Consider the following 27,139-nt stretch of genomic DNA (forward strand, 5'->3'; position numbering starts at 1 on the left):
CCAACTATACATACAACATGATGGGGGCTAATTTAGCTACAACGAGTCAGGAAAAAGATCTTGGCGTCATCGTGGATAGTTCTCTGAAGATGTCCACGCAGTGTGCAGAGGCGGTCAAAAAAGCAAACAGGATGTTAGGAATCATTAAAAAGGGGATAGAGAATAAGACTGAGAATATATTATTGCCCTTATATAAATCCATGGTACGCCCACATCTCGAATACTGTGTACAGATGTGGTCTCCTCACCTCAAAAAAGATATTCTAGCACTAGAAAAGGTTCAGAAAAGAGCAACTAAAATGATTAGGGGTTTAGAGAGGGTCCCATATGAGGAAAGATTAAAGAGGCTAGGACTCTTCAGCTTGGAAAAGAGAAGACTAAGGGGGACATGATAGAGGTATATAAAATCATGAGTGATGTTGAGAAAGTGGATAAGGAAAAGTTATTTACTTATTCCCATAATACAAGAACTAGGGGTCACCAAATGAAATTAATAGGCAGCAGGTTTAAAACAAATAAAAGGAAGTTCTTCTTCACGCAGCGCACAGTCAACTTGTGGAACTCCTTACCTGAGGAGGTTGTGAAGGCTAGGACTATAACAATGTTTAAAAGGGGACTGGATAAATTCATGGTGGCTAAGTCCATAAATGGCTATTAGCCAGAATGGGTAAGGAATGGTGTCCCTAGCCTCTGTTCGTCAGAGGATGGAGATGGATGGCAGGAGAGAGATCACTTGATCATTCCCTGTTAGGTTCACTCCCTCAGGGGCACCTGGCATTGGCCACTGTCGGTAGACAGATACTGGGCTAGATGGACCTTTGGTCTGACCCGGTACGGCCTTTCTTATGTTCTTATGTTCTTATGTGGCTGGGCTGACACTAGGACAGGGCCCCTGGCTATTCACCAGGGCAGCACTGAATTCTCCCATTCCCCAAAGATGGTCCCCACCCCCCAGCTCTAGGGCTGGCACACCTGGGGCTGGGAGTGAAGGGGACCAAGGGCGGGGCCAGGGGGTAGGTTAAACCCCCCCAGCCCTCTTCTCCAGGGTCTCAGGGCGCCTCCTTGGGCCTTTGGGGGGGACTGGGGTTGGCGCTCCCCCCCTGCCCTGGACGTGTGGGGTGGGGTGTGGCTGCGAGGAGACATGGGCCCCCCGGTGCTCTGCCTGGCCTGGGGCGCTTTGCTGCTCGGCCCGCCCGGGATCTCCCGCTGCCCCTGGGGGCCGCTCCTGCCTGGGAGGGGAGCAGAGGCTGCGAGAGGGAGAGCGGCTCCCTGGCCCGCCGGTCCCTCCCCCGCCAGCCGGTCCCTCCCCCTGAGCCGCAGCTCCTGCAAAAGTTTTCCGCGGAGCTGCAGAGCCAGCGAGGCGGATCGCAGCTGGGCTCCAGCCCGGGCACCCGGAGCCTCTGCTGGAAGATGCACCCTGGAGCCGCGCCCCACGAGGTACCGCCCGGGTCCGGCGGGCTGGATCTGCTCCGGGGAGAGGGGACAGGCCCTGGGCAGCGGGAGGGGACGGGACGGGTTGGGGGCAGAGCAGGCGGGAGACCCTGCGCTGCGCTCTCCCCAGGGCGCACGGGGGGGGGGGGGGTCGCTGCGCTCTCCCCAGGGGCGCACGGGGGGGGTCGCTGGGTTTTTCCCAGGGGCGCACGGGGGGGGGTCGCTGCGCTCTCCCCAGGGCGCACGGGGGTGTCGCTGCGCTCTCCCCAGGGGCGCACCGGGGGGGGGGGTCGCTGCGCTCTCCCCAGGGCGCACGGGGGGGTCGCTGCGCTCTCCTCAGGGGCGCACAGCGGGGGGCTTTTCCCAGGGGTGTTTTGCTCCGTGCCTGTTTCCCGTACTAGTCCCGGTCTGGGCTCCTGGGCGCGTCGCGCTCCCTGTCCCTGGGTGATTTGTTCCCAGGGTTAGGGGCAGGTGAAGAGGATGGGGCAGCCCAGGGTTCCGCCGCTATGACCGGGGCATCTTTTGGCTGTGGCCGGGGAGATGCCGGGACTCTCTGCCCGGGCTCTAGCGCCCGTCACCGCGGTATTCAGGCCGCGCTGCCCCAGTTTTCCTTTAAAAACTTGTCGCCGTCTCGGCGGGGAGGGGGGTGAGGCCGAGCCAAACAAGAGACGTCACCCCGAATTGCTCAGGGGCGACCCAGACCAGTAGCAGTCTGGGGGGAGCACAGGCCGCTGGGGGTGGGGGCACAGGGAGAGGTTAGTTCAGGGGTCGGCAACCTTTCCGAAGTGCTGTGCCGAGTCTTCATTTATTCACTCTGATTTAAAGGTTCCCGTGCCAGTCACACATTGTAACGTTTGTAGAAGGTCTCTTTCTCTAAGTCTATAATCCATAACTAAACTATTGTTGTATGTAAGGTAAAGAAGGTTTTTAAAATGTTTAAGAAGCGTCATTTAAAATTAAATTAAAATGCAGAGCCCCCCGGACCGGTGGCCAGGCCCTGGGCAGTGTGAGTGCCACTGAAAATCAGGCAGCACGCGTGCCATAGGTTGTCCACCCCTGGGTTAGTTAGTGGCCAAGGAGCAGCGCAGGAGTGGCAGGAAAGCCCCCAGCTCTGGCTGTCTGGGTCAGAGAGGCAGGATTCCTTTCCCCCCTTGGGACATGTATGTCCTAGGCTGGGCAACAGCACTAGCCCCTGAGACAGGTGCCATTCAGCTCAGGGATGTTAACTCTGAACCCTAATAACAGGGATTAAAAGATAACTTTGTTAACTGTTTCACTGCTGATCATTGTGACAAACGCCCAGATGCCCTGGTCTAGCACATCCATGGGTATGTAGTACCCCATCATGCCAGTCCTGGCTCAGGGCTGCACCATCCCCTTGGCCCAGGACCTTGCTGTGCTCCAGCAGCTGTATCTTCCCGCCCCTTAATGCTGAGTGGCTGCATTGCCATCACCTGCAGACAGCCCCCACCCGTGACCCCACATACTTGTGCCTCGTCCCCACCCGACACCCCCTGCCTCACTCTGGAATCATTTCCAAGCAGCAAGTCACCCAACAGCAGCAAAACTTGAGTCTAATTACTGCTAATGGCCGGCCGCTGGCCGGGCTCAGGAAACAGCTCAGGAGGGCCAGGGAGCCACTGGGAGAGAGGCAGCGTCTGAAATGTTTGTGCTCAGAGCTCTGGCTCCCCTCCCCTAGGCTTCTCCAGGGCACCAAGAGCAGCGACTCCACCAGCCTCTCGCTCTCCCTGTAACTCTTGGGCTAAGTGGCTCAGAGCAGTGGCCAGAACGTCCCTCCGTGGCAAGATGCGGGGGGGTCTGCAGTGCTGCAACACTTTGCTGGTGTTAATAATCAGGACAAAGGTGCCGGAGATCTAGCGCCTCCGGAAGAGGTGGGGCACGGCCTGGAGCAGAAAATGGCTCCTAGCAGAGCCCCACCTGACTCTGCTGCCCCTCTCCCCCCCGCCCCACACACATCCCAGCAAGATCTGGTGGGTCCCAGATCCATGGGGGCAGCCAGAATGGAACAACAAAAGATGGTTCCTCTGGCCCATGGCCTGTCCCTGTTAGTGGGGAGGGAGGGAGGGAGGGAGGAAGTGGCCCTCGTGAAACCAGACTGTGCAGCATGCCAGAGAAATGCTGCAGGTCACATGCAGCGTTGACCCCTGTGGTGGCTGGGAGGGACTCCAGCACCTTCCTGATGTCTGTGAGTTGAGAGGGAAAGTGTTTAACAATGCACCTCATGGGGCAAACTGGACGGGGGGGGGGGGGAGGGAGAGAGGTTTCCTCCTGATCCCAACTGGTTGGCAGCTTAGACTCTGGGCCATGTCGATCCAGAGCTGTTTATCCTGGCTGGTGTTACTGCAAATATTTAGTCATCCTACTGTCTAATCTGATTTGAAACTCACTGAGCTCTTTCGCTTACCGGTACCCTGCAGCAGTGAGTGCCTCGGGTTAATGATACATTGTGTAAAAAAAACAAAACCCATCCTGGGGTCTGATGCTGTGTCTTTAAAGGTTAAGGAGCATGGTCCAGTGCCTCTGCTGGTGCGGGCGGCTTTGTGGCAGGCAGGAGCTGGTCGCGTCCTTGCCCTGTGTCACAGGCCATGCAGGAGACAGCTAAAATGGCAGGCACTGGCAAGCTCTCCCTGGCCTTTGGCTCGGTGCTGCTTGTTTCCATCTGCATTTCTCCCAGCTGGAGAAAGGGAACCGTTTCCCTGCTTGGCGACCGCTCCCAGAGCCGGTTCTGTGCTCTTGGGGGCCCCACTGAATGGCACAACGGGTCGGGGGCAAATAAGGAGTTTTTCCTTGTTGAATGGAGCTGTTTTGATTTGTGTGGGGCATCATAAAAGGTTGGTTGTGTGGCAGGATGGCTCTCTGTGAAGCGCCACCTTGCTTTAGTATTATGGGATGGTGCAAATAGCAGCATCTCCCTCCAGAACCCTCTTCTCTTCCTCTCCTTTCCATGTGAACTAGCCCATGTCTCCAGTACCTCCCTCCCCCCAGGTTGTGTGGCTTTTCTCTGCACTCCCTGTTATCTGCCCTGTTGGAGATGCACCCACCAGAGCTGATCATGGTATCGCTGGTATCACAAGCTCCCCCTGGGCCGAGAGAAAGGCCACGGCACTGTCCATCCATCTTCTCTTGGTCTCCATTTCGACCCAGCTGCATGTTGATCAGCCGGCTTCCTGCAGTGACGTCAGATCTTTTCCCTTTGGTTTTACAGCTGTGACCTGAGCAGTGTCCGAGCAGCCGAAACTGTCCCTCACCATGGGCTTGACCATGGCTTTCCCCTGCTGGGCTCCCTCTGCCATCTTATTGCCCAGGTACCTGGTTCCACCAGGGCGGAGTCCCTCCTTTTCTTGACTGGCCACAATGATTGTGTGTCATTGGCATGTCCCCGGGCAGTGGCTGGTGCGCACGCTTCTCTCTGCAATCCTGGCAGCCCGGGCCCCAGGCGCCTCTGGGAAGGGGCTTTTCCAATGACTTTGCTTGTGATGCGCGATGTAACGGGAACAGTTCGTGCAGGGTCCCACCCATGTGAGGGGAATGACTAGTCAGGGCGTGCCCTGAGCTTGCCTAGGACGCTGGGGAAACGCTAGTGTAGATGGGCCAAGCCTGGGAGAACTTGGTGTCAATCCGACGCTCTCAAACAGGGCTGGAAATAGCCAGTGGTTACTCTACTTTTCACACCAGCGTGGGGGGAACCGTGCAGACTTTAGAACCTGGGTGAAAGCTCGTGGATTATTCCTACAGGTGAATCTGACCTGGTGGGGTCACCCTTGACCCTGGAGTGGAGGCCCAAGCCCTGTTCTTGTGGGCCCCATAGCAGCACCCCTGCGAGTGCCCTTTGTGACTCTGTTCTGAACTAGGCTGTGTCAACAGAGTGTTTTTAAAGCTTTTGTTTAACCAGGTCCTTTGAGTCCATGACCTTGTTGGCCAGGCAGCTGCATGTGCATCTGTGAAGCCCGTGCAGAGAGCTCACCTTTGCTCTCTCTGGTCCTGACACGTCACTTCCTGAGTGAGGGGCTTCTTCAGTGCAGAGCCCAAGCTCTGGGGGAGGAGGGGGACCCAGGCAGGGCTTTGGCTTACAGATCATTGCCCTCACGTAGTTTCCTTTCTGCCCTGCTGTTCGGTAGCCAGTGCTGGGGGTTGGGTGTCTGCTTGCGCCCAGCCTGGACCCTGTCCTGCCCTGTGCATGTGCTCTGCTGCTCTCACCCAGGTTCAGCGCAGCCCCCGCAATTCCTTCTGCTTCATCTGTGTGTATGCAGGAAAATGTGAGCGCCTGCAGTCTCCCCATGGCCGCGTTGGTGCTGCCCTCCCCACAATCTCCTCCCCGAAACTGGCACTGCCCTGCTGAATTCAGTATTCTGGGTTCCGTTGCCTCGAGAGAGAAAAGTAGACTGAGCAGGGAAGAGACAAAACGTGGATTAAAAATACATAACAAGAAACCTGTAACCTGCAAACTTCAGCCAGCAGCAGGAGGGTGAGAACACGGAGCCCTCGAGTCCTGTCCCCCAGACAGGTTGCACACTGAGCCTTGGGGGAGATCCGGCCCAGTCCAGCAGGGCTGTTGCTACATACCTGGTCCCACAAGCCACGTACCAGCCTCTCCCCTCCCGGCCGTTCCTGTGCCCCATTCTGCCCCGATGCTCTGTGCACTCAGACTCTCAGCTCCCCTGTCATGGCTGCGAAGGCCTGCACACTGGGCTCCATCTCACTATAAGGCCCAGCGTTCGGAGAACCAGGCGGTAACCGATGGCTGTGTGCAATAGCCAGCATCCACCCAGCTGTGTCTGCTTCTGACATCCACATGGGTGATGCAGGAAGGAACCATCGTATCTGGGGAAGCGTCTCCCCTCGCGATTCCTGCGCAGCAAGGGCTCCCGCGGGCCTGTGAGCAGCATCTGGCTCTGGTGGTCTCATTCCCTCGCTCTCTGGGCGGCCATGGGCATTTCTGCTGCACTGTGACTGACCAGCCGAGTCCTCAGCACAATGGGGTTCTCAGCTCGTTCTCCTGGTGATGCTCCAGGAAGTGTCTTCCAGCTCTGTGAGACCCAACGCGTTTGTTAGCTAAATGGACAAGATGGGATCTGAGGGTCTGGTAGCCCATCCTCACAGCAGGGAGCTGTTCCTAGGCCGTCCCACCAGGTACTGAGCTCTGGGGGCAGGTGGGACATGCCGACCACAGCTGTGCCGCTTGCCTGCTCTGAGCTCTGCCGTATCGCCCCTAGTTCCCTGCGTCGCATGGGTTTTCATTTCCTGACTCAGAAACTTGGTGAGCAAGACAGTCTGTCTCCAGTCCATCCCAGTGAATCGTTGCTGGGCCCTAGGGGTGCCAACCCTCCCGGATTGGCCTGGAGTCTCCAGGAAGTAAAGATTAATCTTTAATTAAAGATTATGTCATGTAGGCAGAGGGAGGAATTGTAGGCTGGAGCATGGGGACAAGCAGAGGGGTCAGATTCCTTCATCCCTTCTCCCTGGGGCTTTTCTTTCTTTGAGCAGCCTCAGCCCCAGGAGCCTGATTATGTCTGATGGGTTGTTAGTGCTCAAGCCCCTCCCCAGCCCTGCTGCTGCAAGGCAGTTCACACTGTCTGACTGGCTCACCCCCACTAGGAGCCTGACTTGCTGCCGGCCCAGTGTCACCCCTGCTTGCTGCACTTCCAGGAATCATGGCGGCAGATTCCCTTACTCTGGTTCAAAGCCCTTCAACCCAACTCAGCAGTGGAGGCCAAGGCGGCAGGAGAGCTCTGGCCGCTGGGCAGCCGTCCCTGGCAGAGCACGCTGCCTGGGCAGCGCCGGAGGTGCCCCTGGGCCAAGGTGTCTCAGCAGAATGGACACCCAGCCTCCCTCTGCAGCCTGGGCGCTGAGTGGAGCTGGTGCTGTTGCGATTGGCTGCCAGCTCTTAGCTTTGGGAAGTGGAATGAATGTCCCACCCCATGTCTCCATTGCTCCCCCAGGCTGTCGGACTGGCCCAGAGCCCCGCAAAGGCACGGCAGGCTCCCCAGCCAGTGTCCTTAGCCAGGGCAGACACACCTCCCAGCGAATGAGCGGGAGCTGGGCGGCAGATCCAAGCACTCCAATTCCCTCCCAAACAGGGCCGGCTCCAGACCCCAGCGCGCCAAGCGCGCGCTTGGGGCAGCATTTTGCCGGCAGGGCGGCAGCCGGCTCCGGCGGACCTTCCGCAGTCATGCCTGCGGGAGGTCCACCGGAGCCGCGGGACCAGCGGACCTCCCGCAGGCATGACTGCAGACGGATCGCTGGTCCCGCGGCTCGGGTGGACCTGCCGCAGGCATGACTGCGGATGCTCCACCAGAGCCGCAGACCAGCGAACCCTCCGCAGCTGCTGGAGGTCCACTGGAGCCGCGGGACCAGCGAACCCTCCACAGTCATGCGTGCGGGAGGTCCGCTGGTCCCGCGGCTCCGGTGCACCTCCCGCAGGCATGACTGCTTGGGGCGGCCAAATTGCTAGAGCCGCCCCTGCTCCCAAATGCCACCAACCTGATGGTATTGATGAGACAGTGGGCTAATCCCCACCCCCACCCCAATCCCTCCCAGGCCACTCATGGGGCGCTGCTCAGGTCCCCCCGCCCCCCGCCCGCTGCTGCCTGGATTGCTGACGTCTGTGCATCCAGGGCATTGTAACTGTTCGCCTGCCCTTTGCGGGTTGTTTGTCCTTTCCGATTGCGGGCCCCCCCGGGGCCTCTGAGCGCTACCAGAGCGAGAGCAAGTCCAGCAAAGTGCTCTGCAGAGCTTTCCCCAAGCTGGCTCTTTCTCTTCCCTCACGGCCGATGCCTCTTGGCTGGCTGTCGCTGTCCCTCAATGTATGGAGCCTGCGCTGGGTCCCTGGGCCTGTATCCCCCACAGCAGGGGCTGGGCTCAGCGGTGTGGGCCTGTTGCTGCCCAGAGACGCTGCCGGCTCCGGTGCCCCTTCAGTGCTTCATGTCGGACTGGGGGAGCCGTAGACAGAGGGAGGAATTGTAGGCTGGAGCATGGGGACAAGCAGAGGGGTCAGATTCCTTCATCCCTTCTCCCTGGGGCTTTTCTTTCTTTGAGCAGCCTCAGCCCCAGGAGCCTGATTATGTCTGATGGGTCGTTAGTGCTCAAGCCCCTCCCCAGCCCTGCTGCTGCAAGGCAGTTCACACTGTCTGACTGGCTCACCCCCACTAGGAGCCTGACTTGCTGCCGGCCCAGTGTCACCCCTGCTTGCTGCACTTCCAGGAGTCATGGCGGCAGATTCCCTTACTCTGGTTCAAAGCCCTTCAACCCAACTCAGCAGTGGAGGCCAAGGCGGCAGGAGAGCTCTGGCCACTGGGCAGCCGTCCCTGGCAGAGCACGCTGCCTGGGCAGCGCCGGAGGTGCCCCTGGGCCAAGGTGACTCAGCAGAATGGACACCCAGCCGCTGCCCCGGCCCCTCCTTGGCCCTTGCAGAGGCAAGGGGGTGTGAGGGATTGCACCACACCAGAGTAGGGGCTCCACCCACAGTGCTGCATGGCACAGGGCAGACGCCATTCCCAGCCCAGACCCTTAGCTAGCAGGGAGCCTGTGGGAGGCCCCTGACCCATCCAGCAGTGGCAGTGGAGGCCCCGTACCCAGCTTTACATGAGTCCGTTCCCCAAGGACTGACAGAGGATCCCCCACAGCCTCGGAGACGGAGGCTGGGAACACCTGGGCCTGCCCATCCTGTAGCTGCCCAGTGCTGGGTTTGCTGGGCTGGTGGCCCCAGTATCCCTCGTGTTGGAAGAGGGGGGTGAGGAGAGCTGGCTGGGGGGGCTCCTCCTTGCTGGAGCCCCATGTGCTGCTGGGGGGGCAGAGTGACGTGCCCGCTGGGGGGTGTGGAGGCAGAGGCAGCCAGGGTCTCGGCGGAGGCTGGTGCATCTGTGTACACAGCTTTCTACTTCTCCTCCCCGAGAGAGCGGCAGCCGCTCCATGTCCTGGCCATGCAGTCGGCGCATGGCCAGGCTCACTGGGGAGCATGGCTGCACGTCTGCAGCAGGGAGAGGCCGGAGGCTGCCAGTGCACAGGGCACAGGAGTGGGCAGCCCAGCCCCTCTCCATGCTGCAGTCCCAGCAACCCAGAGAGAGTGTGGCCCCCAGGCCACGGGAACTGGGGGCCATGCATGCCCCACCCCCACTGTGCTGCACCCAGGCTCTGAGCTTGAGCCCCCTCCCCAAAACCTCCCCACCACTGGCCAACCCGCCGGGGGTCTCCAGAGCATCATAGGCACCTCTTCCCCAGAGCCGGCGCTGCTGGGGCAGGGAGCTCCTCTGGGCCTCACTGCGAGTGAACCCGCCGGTGGGACCCAGCAGGGACTGACAGGCTGATGGAGTGGTTTGGGGCTGATGTGTCAGCTCCCTGGCAGAGTCCCTGTGGAAATCTCCTTCTCATACACTCAAAGGTCAGAAAGGACCATTATGATCATCTAGTCTGACGTCCTGCACAACGCAGGCCACAGAATCTCACTCACCCACTCCTATAACAAACCCCTAACCTACGTCTGAGCTATTGAAGTCCTCAAACCGTGGTTTAAAGGCTTCAAGGTGCAGAGAATCATCCAGCAAGTGACCCATGCCCCATGCTACAGAGGAAGGCGAAAAACCCCTCCTAGGGCTTCTGCCAATCTGCCCTGGAGGAAAATTCCTTCCCGACCCCAAATATGGCGATCAGCTAAACCTTGAGCATGTGGGCAAGACTCACCAGCCAGACACACAGGAAAGAATTATCTGTAGTAACTCAGATCCCGCCCCATCTAACATCCCATCACAAGCCATTGGGCATATTTACCGCTAGTAGTCAAAGACGAATTAATTGCCAAAATTAGGCTATCCCATCATACCATCCACTCCATAAATTTATCAAGCTCAGTCTTGAAGCCAGATATGTCTTTTGCCCCCACTACTCCCCTTGGAAGGCTGTTCCAGAACTTCACTCTTCTGATGGTTAGAACCCTTCATCTAATTTCAAGTCTAAACTTCCTGATGGCCAGTTTATATCCATTTCTTCTTGTGTCCACATTGGTACTGTGCTTGAATAATTCCTCTCCCTCCCTGGTATTTATCCCTCCGATCTATTTATAGAGAGCAATCATAGCCCCCCTCAACCTTCTTTTGGTTAGGTTAGGCTAAACAAGCCAAGCTCTTTGAGTCTCCTTTCATAAGACAGGTTTTCCATTCCTCGGATCATCCTAGTAGCCCTTCTCTGTACCTGTTCCACCTTCTCACAGACTCATGCAGCGCCAGAGCCCTCCTCAGCAAAGGGAGAGACAATGAGACTTGCCAAAGCAGGGGGTGTGCTCTGAGCCCTGGCAGGGGTGGGTGGCAGGGCCAGGACTGGCTGAGCACGGGGCTGGCTCCAGGAGACAGAGGAGTTTTCACTCTGCCCTCTGGGGGCTGGTTGGGAGTGAGTTGGATCCCTGGGCCCAGCCCTGCTCATGGCCAATGGAGAAACTTGTTATCTGCAGCCTCGTGCAGCCTTCTCCGGCCTGTGGCACAGCTGTGCTCTCCCGTTGGGCTCGCTGCTCCAATGGAAAGGAGGCCACGTGCTAAACCCAGGGGAACATGGAGGCTCCCCCATGACCCTGGTCTCAGTTCCGCTGGGACTCTGGGGAGCGAGGGCACCGCTCACCCCACCAGGCGTTAGAAGTTGTGTTCACACTGGGCTGCCCCATAGCTGCCTGGATGGGACTGAGAAGCTGAGGTGCCGTTCCAGCCAGCGAATGTGCTGAGGGGCAGCCCCAGGATTAGGGCACAGGCCGCAGGCTGAGCCATGCTGCATACAGAGCTACTTTCAGGACGGTTTGCGCTCGGCACAGCTCAGCCGGGGCTGCGCGGCTATTTCCCCTGGCGCTGAGGGTGTGCGCGGACAGGGAATCGCAGGCCCAGCTCATAGTGTGGCCATCGCCAGAGAGAGATGGGCCCGACGGAGGGGTGTGGGGTGCTGGGAGCCTGCTCTGCCTTTCTGCAGCCAGGAGGCTGAAAACCCTTTGCGCGAGTCCAAGGAGCCAGAATGAGGAGGGTCCCTGGGGATGGGGATGGGCAGCAACCGGTGCCTTGCGGAGGTGCCACAATGCAAGAGAACGGGCCCAAACAAGGGGGCTGGGAGCCGGTGGAAGGGAAGGGCAGCGCAGCGCAGCGCAGGCAGGGGGGCAGTGAAATCTGGTCAGCTTGGTTAGGAGTGGGCTCGGGGGCTGTGGCACAGCCTGACAGTGTGTGAGGGGGGCTCATGTCTGGGCAAGGTGCCTGCGCGGCTCCTGTGCCGCCCTTGTGGGTGACGGCAGCTCCTCAGGCAGGTGCCTCAGGGCAGGACCAGCCTCACAGGCCAGGACATGCCGCCCTAGCGGGAGACACCGCACGATGGCGGCTGGGCGACAGAGAATGGGGAACAGGAGGGGAAGTGGGGCAGGCGACCTTCTCCCTGTGGAGCTGCAGCCCACACAAGGAGCTTGAGCCTCACTGGTGGAGGGCCCATGGGGCAACAGCCAGGATAAATGGGGAGAACATCCTAGGGGTTGGCAGTGAGCTGGCCCATGTGTGGGGCAGCCTCCCCAGGGAAGGGCTGGGGGTCCACTACTTTGGACTTAAACCGGGGCAAGGCAGAGGCCTGGGGAACTCCCTGCAGAGTCTGGACTGGCCAGGGCAGGGAGGGCAGCAGACTGGATGCCCAGGGGTGGCTCCATCTCTAGTCCCTTGCAGCAGGTGAGCCAGAGGCCTGTGCTGTGGGAAACATGGACGGTTCCCCTGTCCTGGAGCCCTCTAAATATGGAGAGAGCCTGTGTGTCCAGCCCAGCCCCAGGCAGCGTCTGGTGCTCCCAGCCCTGATTCATGTACTTCTCAGGCTCCCAAACAGCAGCTGCTTCCGCCCCAGCTCCCAGGGTCTGGGGAGAGGACAGGCGATTTTCCCAGGGATAAAAATAGGTGAGTGGCAGAGGGGAGAGTCCTGGGAGAGTCCCTGTGCCTGGGTGGCACAGAGCTCCCTCCCCACGCGGGCGGGGAACGTCTGAGTGAGAAGGGAGGCTGGCGGGCAGAGGGCTCTGAGAACGGGGCTCTGCCCTTGGCTGGAGTAGCCAGGCCAGCCATCGTCACTGCAGGGAGGCGCCCCAGCTCGCAGACACTGGCAGGCAGCATGGCCTCAGGCGCCGGGGGGGGGGGAAGGGGGGGAGGACTGCAGGGTGCCCGTGTTTCTGTGATGGGCAGGAGGCAGAGCATGGCTAGTAACACAACTTACAGATGATCTCCCTGTCTGCCCCAGGGCTGCTCCAAAGCGTGTGGCCAGCGCTCTGAAGCCAAAGGAGGCAGAACCCACTCCCAGCCTGGAAGGAGCAGCCCAGCGCCAGCTACTGGGCACACAGCAGCCTCTGACGGGCAGCGAGCCCCTTGTCTGCTGTGGCCCAGGGCATCCACCAGGCCCCCACGCTTGGGGTTGTGTGAGGGGCTCTCCAGGGCATGAGTGGGCGGGCGAGTGCTGGCTGCAGAGAGCTCCTGCCCCGTTGCTGGGGACAGCCGGAATGCCCAGAGCCCTAGCGATGCCAGGCCGCGCCCTGCTGTGCTAAGGGCTGTTCGGGGCCTGGGCCGTGCTACGGGGGTGCAGCGAGAATGGCCCATTTGTCAGCAGAGCAGAAATCCCGCTCAGGAACCCTTTAACCAGCTTAGGGCAGGATAGAGGGAATTAACGCCTCATGAATTGGGCTTTGTGTCTGAGGCAGGGCTATTGTGGGCTTGGCAGGAGGCAGCCTGTGCCCTGCAGCACGTGGGAGCATGGCAAAGCTCTGGGTGTAGGAGCTGGGCCTGGGATGGTGCAGGGAGGAGTCACTGTCTGCCTGGTTCACCCTGAGCCAGGGGATCGCAGCTGTTAATCATTAACGGCTGCGGGGAGGTAGCAGCTCCCTGTTCCGCTGGCATCTGTAAACAAGGGGGAGCAGTGGTGCTGCGGGTGCTCCTTGCTCACTTCTTTGCCTAGAAGAGGACAGGGTGAGGGGGTGACTCCCCGCCAGAGAAAGTGGAGAGCTGCAGGCCGAGCTCCTGAAGCATGGACAGGCCCAGACTTGGTGCCTGGGCACCCGGATGAAGCTTCAAGCACAGAGGTCGCTGGCTGCGCAGCCGCCTGCTGGGCCAGCATGACCCCGCTGCCCAGTGCCTGGGCCATGCTCATCCGCCCTGGGATGGAGCTGGTCAGACTGCCGGCCGGGTTCTGCCGGGCTCAGCGCTAGACCCAGCGCTCTCCAGAGTTGGCACCGTTGAGCCAGAGGTAAATGCCAACTGGCTGCTGATAGAATTTGCGGCTGACATGCAGGTTGGTGGGCTGGTAAAGAGCCATGAGGCCAGGGCAGTTATACAGAGCGCTCTGGATCACTGCGTAGGCTGGGCCTAGTCAGACAAAATACACCCAAAGGCAAGGGCCGAGCTCTGGGAACGAGGCTTGACGTCCCTGCCTACGGACGGTGGGGCTGGACTCTGGAAAGCGTTCTGGGGTCGCTGTGAACTGCAATTGAGTCTGAGCTCCTGGGGTGCATAAAGAGGGGAGTAGGAGCAGGGAAGGGGTGCAGCCTCAGTAAAACCCATCTAAGATACTGCATCCAGACCTGGGGTCTGCTTTTTAAAAAGGCCATTGAAAGCTTGGAGGGGGTGCAGAAAAGAGCCCCAGAAATGCCCTGTCAGGGTTGGTCTAGGTTTGCTTGGTCCTGCCTCAGCGCAGGGGTCTGGACTTGATGGGCTCTTGAGGTCCCTTCCAGCCTGACATTTCTATGACTTAAGGTGCTTTAGCCAAACACAAGTTATCGGGCTCAGTACAGGGGGAGCTGGGGGAGATGTAATGGCCTGTGAAATACGGGAGGTCAGACTAGATGATCCAATTGTCCCTTCTGGCCTGAAACTCTGGATCCAGCAGCAGTTGGGAGCTAGGCAGGCACAGATGGTGCTGTGGGGTCACCTAGCCTGGGAGCATGGCGCAGAGCGCAGCCTGCAGGCGAGGGAGGCCCGGATCCTGGGCGAGGAAGGTTTGTGATCTGGGACTCCAGGAGTAGCCATGGTGATTTTGAGCCCCTAGGGCAAAGCGGGGGGGAGCTGTGCCCTTGCTGAGAGGGGAGTCATGTCGCCCATCAACATGGACATGCCAGGAGGGGGAAGCAGGCTCTGCATTAACAAGGAGATGTATTGCAGAGCCTCACCAGGACATCCTGCTCCCCCAGCCATCGTGAACAGGACAAGTGTTGGAGCTGATCCCTGAGGGAGGGAAGCCACTCAGGCCAGCCCTACATGCCCCGAGAAGTGACCAGGTGCACAGTGGGCCTGGCCAGTGGGTGGCTGGCTTTCCCAGCATCCCTCGCAGTGGGGCCAGCCAGGGCTGTGGGGAGTGTGTGCTCTGGGGTGGGGCTGGGGATGAGGGTTTGGGGTGTAGGAGGGCACTCCCGGCTGGGACTGAGGGGTTCGGAGGGTGGGAGGGGGATCAGGGCTGGGGCAGATGGTTGGGGCTCAGGGGGTGTGAGGGTTCTGGCTGGGGGTGCAGGCTCTGGGGTGGGCTTGGGGATGAGTGGTTTGGGCTTCAGGAGTAGGCTCTGGGCTGGGGCAGGGGGTTGGGGTGTGAGGGGGATCAGGGCTGGGGTAGGGAGTTGGGGCACGGGAGGAGGTCAGGGGTGCAGGCTACGGGCGGCACTTACCTCAGGCAGCTCCCAGAAACAGCGGCATGTCCCCGCTCTGGCTCCTATGCGGAAGTGCAGCCAGGCTGTCCCGTCCACAGGCACCGCCCCCACAGCTCCCATTGGGCATGGTTCCCAGCCAATGGGAGCTGTGCAGCCGGTGCTTGCAGTGGGGGCAGCATGCAGAGCTCCCTGGCTGTCCCTATGCCTAGGAGCTGGAGAGGGGACATACTGATGCTTCCGGGAGCCACAAGGAGTCACGGCAGGCAGGGAGCCTGCCTTAGCCCCGGTGTGCTGCCAACTGGACTTTTAACGACCTGGTCAGTGCTGACCAGAGCTGCCTGGGACACTTGGCAACCCTACCAATGGCTACTAGCTCTCCCCACGGGCTCCCATTACAGGGCCTGGTGTCTGCACCACTACAGCGACTGGCTCAGGTCCCTCGCACAGGCCTGACCCTGCCAGGGCTGAGCACCTTTGCTCCCGCGACCAGGGTGGGATTTCAGCGAGCTCAGTGAGGGTCTCAGCAGCAGCTGTGCCTCCTGCATCGGGTCCTGCCAGCACGTGGCTGGGCCCAGTGTGCAGCCCCCGGGGTCCTAGACTCAGCCAGTGGCCACCCACCGAGACAGCACTGCACTTCGCCCTACCTGCCCCACAGCATGCAGGCTGGGCCCCCGGCAGCACTGCCCCGTCCCCATCTGCAGAGCGCCCCAAGCACTCTCTGCCTTTGTCTCATGCAGGGTTTCCTGTGAGCCGGGCCAGGAGCAGGGGGCGCAGCCAGGCCTAGGCCGTTCTGTAGGCAGCAGGTTGCTTCAGGCCATTCCCGATGCAGTTTTGCAGCCCTACAGAGGGATGTCCCAGCCGCGCCTGCTCAGCCTCCTGCTGGCGCTGGTCTTCTACTGCCAGGTAAGGGCTAGGCCAGCCCGGCTTCTCCCGTGGGGCTGGGCCTGCCGTGCCCGGGGATGGCTCTGTCATGCCCAGCTCCTTGCTGGGCGGAGGTGGAGCGGCTCAGGCTGAGGAACGGCAAGGGAATCCCTGGTCTCTGGGGCCCTGCCCACTCTTCTCTGGCCCTGTGGGGGTGCTGCTGGCTGGTCGCTGACGGGGGCCCTCCGTGTACCCTGTCCAGGGACATTCAGCCCAGATCACGGATTTCCTCTTTGAGAGCTGGAAGGCCTACAGCGAGGAGTGTCACCAGAACATGAGCCTGCAGCCCCCACCCACAGGTGAGAGCCGCGTGCCCAGCCCCAGGTGAGTGTGAGCCCCGCATGCCTCCCCTCCCCCGCTAAGGGGCAGCCGATACAGCGGGGTGAGCCTGGGAGTGCAGAGACAGGGGACAGGGTGTGCTGGGGCCTGGGCAGGGGAGAGGATGGCAGAGGAGAATGGGACCCTGAGCTTCCTGCCCCTTCAAAGGGGCTGCAGTGGTGGTATCAGGCCCTGGCGTGGCACAGCCCTCAGGAGCTCACATGGCCTGGAGACAAGCAGCATGCGCGGGGGGGGGGGCGCATGGGGAGCAATGCCAGGGGCACACGGGGGGGTGGGGGGGCAGTTCCAGGGGCACACGGGAGTGTGAGGGGGGCAGTTCCAGGGGCACACAGGGGTCGAGGGGGCAGTTCCAAGGGTACACAGGAGGGTGAGGGGGGCAGTTCCAGGGGTACACGGGGGGTAAGAGGGCAGTTCTGGGGGCACACGGGGGACCGAGGGGGCAGTTCTGGGGGCACACAGGGGTCAAGGACGCAATTCCATGGGCGCACGGAGTGGCATTCAGGGTTAGTTTTGTAACTATAGAAAACTATTGATTCTACCTGCTCTCCCCCCAACTCCGCCAATGGCCTCTCAGCCAGGGGGGGGCCCATTATGGGTGGGGCTGGATGGAAGGGGGCTGGCAGAGGCGCTGTGACCCCTCATCCCTACTTAGGGCCTCTCTTCTCCCTGCAGAGCTGGTCTGTAACCGAACCTTTGACAAGTTCTCCTGCTGGCCCGACACGCTGCCCAACACCACAGTCAACGTCTCCTGCCCCTGGTTCCTGCCCTGGCACAGGAAAGGTAACTGCCTGGGGCTGGCCCCTGGCCCGGCCGCGCTGCCCTGTCCTGCTGGGTGCACACTGCACATGAGCAGCCGCTGCCATCTGCTCTCCCTGGGCTCCGGGGAGCTCCTGCGGCTTGCAGTGCCAGGAGCTGTGGGAGGGGGTGCTGAGGAGAGCCCTGTGCTGGCTGGGGAGGCAGGGGATGGACTGTGGGGTGGGGAGCCGGGATACTCACTGCCTGTCCCTCGGCTGCTCCAGCTGGCTAATGGGGCAGGGCAGGGTTCATTGGCTCTGGGCGCTGTCGGCCATTCAGGACCCTATCACTGGCAGCAAGGATGGACATGGCAGGGATGGGACCAAGAAGTGTGGGGCGTGGAGGACTAGCCAGCAGGGCCAGTGAGGAGTGCAGGGGCTCCAGCAGGTCTGAGGAGGGAGGGGCGTGCATGGGGGGCTGGCATGGGCAGACTGGGGGGACTGGCAGGGAGAGCACAGGGGCCCGGTGTGGAGAGCACGGAGGTGTCTAACCAGCCGGTTCGCCATGTCCCGTCTCCTCCCTGCAGTGAAGCACAGATACGTCTTCAAGAAGTGTGGGCCGGATGGGGAGTGGGTGAAGCGCCCCAATGGGAAGCCCTGGCGGGACAGCACAGAGTGTGAGATGGACGCAGAAGACCTCGAAGCCCAGGTCAGTGGGGGCTGGACTGGGGCCGGGCTGAGCCTTGCAGCCCCCATGGAGCGCCGTGAGCGAGTCTCAGCTTAGCCCCAAAGCAGCTGGGAGTTTGGGATGGCCCAGCACCTTTGCCTCCCACGGCATACGGGCCGTTCCCGTACCTGGGCTCTGTCGCTCCAGCCCACGGACAGATGTCCCTGCCCAGCCCTGCTCAGCAGCTCTCTCCCTCTCTTTCTAGGATAAATTTGCCAAAACCTACGGCAGCTTTAAGATCATGTACACGGTGGGATACTCAGTGTCCCTGGGCACCCTGCTCCTCGCCCTGGCCATCCTGCTGGGCTTCAGGTAGGGCTGGGGGGAGAACTGCGGTGGAGAGACAGGGAGGGAGGGGATGAGAGGCAACCAGAAGAGGGAGCCGGGGGTTGGGGGGGCTTGGGAGATGAGGCCACGGCTGGGGTAGCTGGGGCTGTAGGACCCAGGGTGGGCAGTGGTGGGCACAGGCTGGGCACGGTCCTTGCTGGACACTGACTGGGGCTCCTGCTTTCTGCAGCAAACTGCACTGCATGCGGAATTACATCCACATGAACCTCTTCGCCTCCTTCGTCCTGAAGGGGGTCTCGGTGCTGGTGATCGACGCCCTGCTCAAGACCCGCTACAACGAGAAGATTGACGACTACAACGTGGGCATCTGGCTCAGCGATGAGGTGAGCCCCCTGGCCCTTTGCCGTGCTAGGAGCTCTGTGGGGCCAGTGCCTTACTGAGCCCCCGCACTGACTCCCACCCCTCCCCCAGGCCGCTGCCGGCTGTCGAGCAGCCACCGTCTTCATGCAGTACGGCATCGTGGCCAACTACTGCTGGCTGCTGGTGGAGGGAATCTACCTCCACAACCTGCTGGTGCTCGCTGTCTTCTCCGAGCGGAGCTACTTCACCCTCTACCTGTGCATCGGCTGGGGTGAGCGCCTGGGCACAGGGGTCGGGCACCAGCTGCGGCACACAGCGCCTGGGCACGGGGGGGATGGGCACCAGCCACGGCACACAGCGCCTGGGCATGGGGGACGGGCACCAGCCACGGCACACAGCACCTGGGCACGGGGGGGATGGGCACCAGCCACGGCACACAGCGCCTGGGCACGGGGGGGATGGCCACCAGCCACGGCACACAGCACCTGGGCACGGGGGGATGGGCACCAGCCACGGCACACAGCGCCTGGGCACGGGGGGATGGGCACCAGCCACAGCACACAGCACCTGGGCACGGGGGGGGATGGGCACCAGCCACGGCACACAGCACCTGGGCACGGGGGGATGGGCACCAGCCACGGCACACAGCGCCTGGGCATGGGGGGATGGGCACCAGCTACGGCACAGCGCCTGGGCATGGGAGGATGGGCACTAGCCACGGCACACAGCACCTGGCCATGAGGGGATGGGCACCAGCCACGGCACAGCGCCTGGGCATGGGAGGATGGGCACTAGCCACGGCACACAGCACCTGGCCATGGGGGGATGGGCACCAGCCACGGCACAGCGCCTGGGCACGGGGGATGGGCACCAGCCACAGCACACAGGCTGGGCACGGGGAGTTAGGCACCAGCCACGGCACACAGGCTGGGCACGGGGGGACGGGCACCAGCCATGGCACACAGAGCCTGGGCACAGGGAATAGACACCAGCCACAGCACAGCGCCTGGGCACAGGGGATCGGGCACAAGCCACGGCACACAGGCTGGGCACGGGGGGACGGGCACCAGCCATGGCACACAGAGCCTGGGCACGGGGAACGGACACCAGCCACAGCACAGCGCCTGGGCACAGGGGATCGGGCACAAGCCACGGCACACAGGCTGGGCACGGGGGGACGGGCACCAGCCATGGCACACAGAGCCTGGGCACGGGGAACGGACACCAGCCACAGCACAGCGCCTGGGCACAGGGGTCGGGCACCAGCTGCGGCACACAGGCTGGGCACGGAGGGAAGGGCACCAGCCACTGCACACAGAGCCTGGGCACGGGGGACGAATACCAGCCACAGCACAGCGCCTGGGCACGGGGAATGGGCACCAGCCACGGCACAGTGCCTGGGCACGGGGGGGTCGGGCACCAACCACGGCACTCAGAGCCTGGGCACGGGGGATGGACACCAGCCACGGCACAGCACCTGGGCACGGGGGATGGACACCAGCCACGGCACAGCACCTGGGCACGGGGGGATGGGCATCAGCCACGGCACAGCGCCTGCCCAGAGGTGCAAAGACCATGCTAGGGTGAGGTTGGCATGTTGGGCGCAGTGACTGCTTTCCACTCCAGGACATGCACCTGGTGCCCCTGTCTCAGCCTATGGCCCCTGGAGGAGCTGCCCCACTATGTGTCTCACCTGCTTCTGTCTCTTCTTTGTCCCCAGGGGCCCCTGTCCTGTTCCTCATCCCCTGGGTGGTTGTGAAATTTTTATATGAAAACATTCAGTAAGTAGAGCCACGCGTGTGCAAAGTGTGGGAGTGTGAGCTATGTGAGTGAGGTGTGGGCATGCAAAGTGTATGGGTGTGCAAGGTGTGGGCACATGCAGTGCATATGTGAGGTGTGGGTGTGATGTGCCAGGTGTGGGCACACAGTGTGAAAGTACAAAATGTGGGCATGCACAGGCTGCATGTGTGAGGTGTGGACATGCAAAGTGTATATGCAAGATGTGGGGGCACATGAAGTGTGAGTGCAAGGTGTGGATGTGTGAGATGTGTCTGTCTGAGGTGTGGGCATGTACCAACTGCACTTGCGAGGTGTGGGCATGAGGCGGCTGTGTGTGGGAGACATGGGCGGGCTGTGCATGCAAGGTGTGGGCGTGGACAGGCCATGTGTGCAAGGTGTGGGTGTGCGCAGGCTGCATGTGCGAGGTGTTGGTGTGCACAGGCTGCACGTGTGAGGTGTGGGTGTGCGCAGGCTGTGCGTGCGAGGTGTGGGTGTGCGCAGGCTGCACGTGCAAGGTGTGAGTGTGCGCAGGCTGCACATGTGAGGTGTGGGTGTGTGCAGGCTGCGTGTGCGAGATGTGAGAGTGCGCACGCTGCATGTGTGAGGTGTGAGGGTGCACAGGCTGTGCATGCAAGGTGTGGGTGTGTGCAGGCTGCGCGTGCAAGGTGTGGGGTGTGGGTGTGTAAAGACTGTGTGTGTGAGGTGTGGGTGTGTGCAGGCTGCGTGTGTGAGGTGTGGGTGTGCGCAGGCTTCATGTGGAAGGTGTGGATGTGCACAGGCTGTTTGTGAGGTACGGGGGAGCAGTGGCAGGTGGCCGAGGTGCTGCTCAGCCCAGGAGCTGTGTAAGCGTCACTCCGTGGGTCACACAACTATCCTGAGAGGCCAAGCGGATGGCAGCACGGGCTGTGGCAGGGCTCCCGCCGGTCTCTGGCTAGAGACTGCGCTGAGCCTGAATGTGGGGGCAGATCAGCCCCCAGCCTTTCCTGCAGGATTCGAACACCTCCCTCTGAATCAGCTGCTGCCAGCCTCTGCTGGATACGGGCACAGGGTGGATGGGCCTGGGTCTGACCCGTCTGTCTAGTGCTGTGCACGGGGGTTCATTGGGGCACCTGCATCTGTAGTTGTCTGCTTGCCCGGCAGAGGCTGTGTACAGTCTGTGCGCTCATGGGGGTGGCGTCTGTGCCTGTGTGGGCAAGGGGCACGCGTCCGGGCAGGGCCAAGTCTGTGCCTGTGGGGGAGTCCTGGCCTGGTTCACACCTCCTTGGCCCTTGTGTTACCTGGAAATCCCTGCCAGGAACCTTGTACCACCTTGAGCTAGGGCTGGGCTGATCTTCCTGACGGGGCACATGGCACATTGATACAAAAGTGCCACCTACCCCATCACCCGCCTCACTCTCGCCTCCCAGGTGCTGGAGCACCAACAACAACATGGGCTTCTGGTGGATCCCCCGCTTCCCTGTGTTCCTGGCCATCCTGGTAAGTCCCAGCCCACCCCTCCCCTCTCCCCACCCTGGGCCTTTCCCCTCTCCGCACCACAGGCCCCCTCCCCTCTCCGCCCCGCAGGCCCCCTCCCCTCTCCGCACCACCGGCCCCCTCCCCTCTCCGCACCATGGGCCCCCTCCCCTCTCCCCACCCTGGGCCTTTCCCCTCTCCGCCCCGCAGGCCCCCTCCCCTCTCTGCACCACCGGCCCCCTCCCCTCTCTGCACCACCGGCCCCCTCCCCTCTCCGCACCATGGGCCCCCTCCCCTCTCCGCACCCCGGGCCTTTCCCCTCTCCGCACCGCAGGCCCCCTCCCCTCTCCGCACCGCAGGCCCCCTCCCCTCTCTGCACCACCTGCCCCCTCCCCTCTCCGCACCATGGGCCCCCTCCCCTCTCCGCACCCCGGGCCTTTCCCCTCTCCGCACCACCGGTCCCCTCCCCTCTCTGCACCACCGGCCCCCTCCCCTCTCCGCACCACCGGTCCCCTCCCCTCTCTGCACCACCGGCCCCCTCCCCGCTCCTCACCCCGGGCCTTTCCCCTCTCCGCCCTGCAGGCCCCCTCCCCTCTCCGCCCCGCAGGCCCCCTCCCCTCTCTGCACCACCGGTCCCCTCCCCTCTCCGCACCATGGGCCCCCTCCCCTCTCCGCACCACCGGTCCCCTCCCCTCTCCGCACCACCGGCCCCCTCCCCTCTCCGCACCACTGGTCCCCTCCCCTCTCCGCACCACCGGTCCCCTCCCCTCTCCGCACCATGGGCCCCCTCCCCTCTCCGCACCACCGGTCCCCTCCCCTCTCCGCACCACCGGTCCCCTCCCCTCTCCACACCGCAGGCCCCCTCCCCTCTCCGCACCACCGGTCCCCTCCCCTCTCCGCACCGCAGGCCCCCTCCCCTCTCTGCACCACCAGTCCCCTCCCCTCTCCTCACCCCGGGCCTTTCCCCTCTCTGCCCCGCAGGCCCTCTCCCCTCTCCGCACCATGGGCCCCCTCCCCTCTCCGCACCACCGGTCCCCTCCCCTCTCTGCACCACCGGTCCCCTCCCCTCTCTGCACCGCAGGCCCCCTCCCCTCTCCGCACCGCAGGCCCCCTCCCCTCTCCGCACCACCGGTCCCCTCCCCTCTCCGCCCTGCAGGCCCCCTCCCCTCTCTCCGCACCACCGGTCCCCTCCCCTCTCCGCACCACCGGCCCCCTCCCCTCTCCGCACCACCGGTCCCCTCCCCTCTCCGCACCGCAGGCCCCCTCCCCTCTCCGCACCACCGGTCCCCTCCCCTCTCCGCACCACCGGCCCCCTCCCCTCTCCGCACCGCAGGCCCCCTCCCCTCTCCGCACCACCGGCTCCCTCCCCTCTCCGCACCACCGGTCCCCTCCCCTCTCCGCACCACCGGTCCCCTCCCCTCTCCGCACCACCGGTCCCCTCCCCTCTCCGCACCGCAGGCCCCCTCCCCTCTCCGCACCATCGGTCCCCTCCCCTCTCCGCACCACCGGTACCCTCCCCTCTCCGCCCCGCAGGCCCCCTCCCCTCTCCGCACCACCGGTCCCCTCCCCTCTCTGCACCACCGGCCCCCTCCCCTCTCCGCACCACCGGTCCCCTCCCCTCTCCGCACCGCAGGCCCCCTCCCCTCTCCGCACCACCGGCCCCCTCCCCTCTCCGCACCATGGGCCCCCTCCCCTCTCCGCACCACCGGTCCCCTCCCCTCTCTGCACCGCAGGCCCCCTCCCCTCTCCTCACCCCGGGCCTTTCCCCTCTCCACCGCGCAGACCCCCTCCCCTCTCTGCACCACCGGTCCCCTCCCCTCTCTGCACCACCGGCCCCCTCCCCTCTCCGCACCATGGGCCCCCTCCCCTCTCTGCACCACCGGTCCCCTCCCCTCTCTGCACCACCGGCCCCCTCCTCTCTCCGCACCACCGGTCCCCTCCCCTCTCCACACCGCAGGCCCCCTCCTGTGAGATTCTCCCCTCCATCCAACCCAGGCACACCATCCTCCTGCCCGGCACACACCCATTCCCTCTCCTGCACGCCCCAGCTGCTCACAGATCACAACTTCATATTCAGCTTCTTTGGCCTCCTGCTCATGGAGCTGTTGGGCTGCAGTCAGGGTGCATTTTCCCACTTTGGTCCACAGCAACCGTGTCCAGATGAGTCATGTCTTTTCAATGAGAGCGAGTCTCCCTGAATCACATGACTCCAGGAGCTGGGGCTTTCAGAAAAACACCAAATATTGTGAGAGTTGGTGACACTGGGTTCCCCTGCATGGCTGCCCTACCCTGCCCAGACAGCGCCCCAACCGCAGACAGGGTCCCTTTTGTCCTGCACTGGCTGCCAGGGGCTGACTAGACTCCCCAGGGTGCATCTGGGACAGGGCTGGGCACGGTCACCTCTTCCCAGTGATACTTCATGAGGCTAGGGTCACCAGCCCCACAAGGACTCCCTTGCTGGAGTGGGGACGCTCCAGTCCCTGGCCCCCATCCCCATCTGCCGCTCACCCTATTTCTCCCTTTCAGATCAACTTCTTCATTTTCATCCGCATCATCCAGATCCTGGTCTCCAAGCTCCGTGCCCACCAGATGCGCTACACAGATTACAAATTCCGGTGCGTACCGGGGGCTGGCCAGCTCCCCTGGGCCTCACCCGGCCCTCGGCCCAGCTCTCCCGCTCACACCTTGGGGAGGCTACTGCCCCACAGGCTCCTGCTCTCTGTGCGTGTGCCCACTGCCCTGTTGTGCCAGAGGGCTCTGTGTGCCCATGGAACCCGGCGCTGGGCCTGTGGTGCCCGTCTAACCATGGGGCCCCACACCTGTAACATCTGAAGGGGGAGGCGAAATGGGTGGGGAATGGCTGGCTCTGATTGGTCAGGCTCCCTGGCAGGCTGGCGAAGTCCACGCTGACGCTGATCCCGCTGCTGGGCATCCACGAGGTGGTGTTTGCCTTCGTCACGGATGAGCACGCCCAGGGTACCCTGCGCTACGTCAAGCTCTTCTTCGACCTCTTCCTGAGCTCCTTCCAGGTGAGCTGGGCCTGGCACCTGAACGGGGCGCCCTCAAGCACCCTCTGGCCCAGCCTCTGTGCTCTGTGGCCTCCCCTCCCATGACCCTGCGGGGGGGGGGATCAAGTGGCCTGGGCCATGCCCTCTCATGCCCTCTCTTCTTGCTGCCTAGGGGATGCTGGTGGCCATTCTGTACTGCTTTGTCAACAAGGAGGTGAGTGCGAGCACCCATGACTGCGTCTGCCCGGGACCCCGCAGGCCCGGTGGGGAGGACTCTGCTGCCCTGTGCCATCTGGGCCCCAGCAGGGGCTCTGGGCTTGGCCTGGCCTGTCTTGCTCTGGGGGAAGCGGAAAGCTGGCTGTCGCAGGCCCTGGGCCATGCTCACCCCGTCTGGGGCTGTTTGCAGGTGCAGTCGGAGCTGCTGAAGAAGTGGCAGCGCTGGAAGCTGGGCAAGGACCTGGAGGAGGAGTACAAGCCCACGTACAGCCAGACCCCCAATGCCCGCAACGGGGGCAGCAGTACTTGTGAGAAGCACAGGCTGGTGGGCAGCTGCATCACTGGGCTGGGGCGGAGTCAGCCCACGGCGCACACCAGCACCCACTACCTCGAGAAGACGGGCTGCAGCACCAGCGAGAGGCACCAGTGCTACGAGTTCCCCGAAACAGCCGCCAGCAACTTCTGAGCCCACCCCCCGCCACACAGCCAGGGCGCCAGGCCCACGCCCGTCACGGGCAGGCTCTGCTGGGCAGGGAGAGGGAGCCCAGGGCTCAGGCAGCGGGCTTGCAAGAGGCAGTGCCTTTCAGCCCTTCCTGGGGCTGTCCGGGGAGCGGGGTGTACACCAGGGTGTCAGGGCCTGACGACAGGCATGCTGAGACTGGAGCGTGTCCTGCTGCCCCTCTCCATCCTTTGGCGGCACGTGCCAGGTGGGCACGTGATGGTGTCTGTGCACAAGGCCTGCACCCCAGCACAAGTCCACATGGAGGGCATAGCACCCTGTGCCAGCCTGGCAGGGTGTAGGGAGCCTGGGAACAGTGCCCGCTGGAGCATGGGGGCAGGGTGTCTGCCTGCTGGGCCGTGTGTACAGCTGCTTCCTGCGCTTGCTCCTGCTGCCCGAGGTTAATTTATCTCTGCAGTAGCTATGTAAATAGGCATGGGGTCCACGGGGCGGCGGGGCGGGCTCTGTCTGCGTCTGTCTGTGCGTGGCGCGGCACATCACTCCGGAGGACGTGGGCACCAATAAACCCTGGGGTGTGTCTCATGGCAGCGAGGGTCTGAAGTGTCCTGACTGGGAGCTGAAGGGGCCGGGGGGAGGGGCAAGGCCGGCACAGCTGGGCAGCACGAATGCTGGCCCAGGGAGGTGAATGTCAGGGAGGAGGGGGCACTTGCTCAAAGGAGGGGAGCTGCACAAACACAGGGGAGAGGGGGCGCATGCACAAAGGTGGGCCAGAGGGTCTCTGCTGGGCAAGAGGGTTTCCCTGAGCAGCAACTCCTGCCAAAGCCAGCGAGCTGGGCCAGACTGCAGAGCCTGCCCCATCCTAGGCCTGGCATGTCAGGCTGCCAAGCTGGGGTCAGCGCCGCTCCCTTCTGTGGCACCCAGGCCCAGCTGCAGGCTAGTCTCACTCCCACACATCCTCCTCCTCCTCCCTGCACTTGCCTAGCAGCCCCATCCAGCCTGACCTGAGCCTCCCCTCCTGCCCCTGGCACAGGGCAGAGAAAGTAAATGCCACCCCTGCTCCGGGAGCCCTTTCCAGCCCCTGGGAGGGCTGCGTCTCCCCACACTGGCACATGCTGGCTGGCTTGCCTGGCCACACGCAGTTACGCTGGGTGCTGTGTGCACCGTGTGGGGCTTTCCCTGTGCACTGGGCCAGGGAGCTGAGCACAGGGGCCAGCAGTGTGGCTGGGCAGACATCAGGCTGTGAGAGCATAAAGCACAGGGGAGGGGTAGTGCAGCAGCTGCAGCTCTACTGTCCCCAGAGCAAAGCATGAGCTAGAGCATCTGCCCAGGGCTTCCGCCAGGAAATCTGCAGCTGCAAGAGTTAGACACCCCAAGGCTGCAGGGGGCTCTGGCTGGCACTGGCCAGATGGCGGCCCAAGAGGTGACCCTCCTGCAGGCTTGGCCCCGCCCAGTTGGCTTTGGCCAGGGCAAAAACACCAGCCGCTGGCACTTGGCTTGGCCTCATGCAGGCCAGCAGCAGTGTCGCGGGCGTGCTGCCCCACAGGTGTAGGCCCCTGCATACAGCCACAGGCGTTCACACGCATGCTGGGTGCCTCTCAGCACCCCACAGCCCCCCCAAACACTCATAAGGTGCTTTTGCACCCCATGTGAGCACTAAGCCATCGAAAGTGGCGGCTTTGGGAAAGGAACAAGCTCCTTGTGTGGGGGATTAGCCCAGCGTGCGTGCCTGCCTGCCTGCCTGCCTGCGTACAAGCTCTGCCCCACGTGCACAGCCTGGCAGCACTCCCATGC

The 27,139-nt window shown here is 62.7% G+C and overlaps 1 protein-coding gene across 2 annotated transcripts; it reads left to right on the forward strand.

Moving 5' to 3' along the window:
* Positions 1 to 1,287: 1,287 nt before the first annotated feature.
* GCGR (glucagon receptor) lies at positions 1,288 to 25,935 on the forward strand. 2 transcript variants are annotated; one of them, XM_044983358.1, is made up of 14 exons: positions 1,288 to 1,437; positions 15,802 to 15,967; positions 16,188 to 16,284; positions 16,997 to 17,104; positions 17,646 to 17,767; positions 17,991 to 18,097; positions 18,303 to 18,456; positions 18,545 to 18,704; positions 20,154 to 20,214; positions 21,619 to 21,688; positions 24,191 to 24,279; positions 24,555 to 24,693; positions 24,845 to 24,886; positions 25,079 to 25,935. In XM_044983358.1, exons 2-14 carry the CDS (start codon positions 15,914 to 15,916, stop codon positions 25,352 to 25,354), a joined length of 1,479 nt encoding a protein of 492 aa, XP_044839293.1. In that variant the 5' UTR covers positions 1,288 to 1,437; positions 15,802 to 15,913; the 3' UTR covers positions 25,355 to 25,935. The 2 variants fall into 2 exon arrangements, with proteins under 2 accessions (XP_044839293.1, XP_044839294.1); XM_044983359.1 differs by lacking the exon at positions 1,288 to 1,437 and adding an exon at positions 13,338 to 13,674.
* The last annotated feature ends 1,204 nt before the right edge of the window (positions 25,936 to 27,139 follow it).

The sequence above is a fragment of the Mauremys mutica genome, chromosome 12, assembly GCF_020497125.1.
Source record: "Mauremys mutica isolate MM-2020 ecotype Southern chromosome 12, ASM2049712v1, whole genome shotgun sequence".
NCBI classification, from domain to species: Eukaryota; Metazoa; Chordata; order Testudines; family Geoemydidae; genus Mauremys; species Mauremys mutica.

Coding starts and splice junctions, on each gene's coding strand:
- GCGR (XM_044983358.1), top strand. CDS start 15,914: ATGTCCCAGCCGCGCCTGCTCAGCCTCCTGCTGGCGCTGGTCTTCTAC. Junction 18,457..18,544: donor GCATCTGGCTCAGCGATGAG/GTGAGCCCCCTG, acceptor CCCCTCCCCCAG/GCCGCTGCCGGCTGTCGAGC. Junction 20,215..21,618: donor TTTTTATATGAAAACATTCA/GTAAGTAGAGCC, acceptor CTCGCCTCCCAG/GTGCTGGAGCACCAACAACA.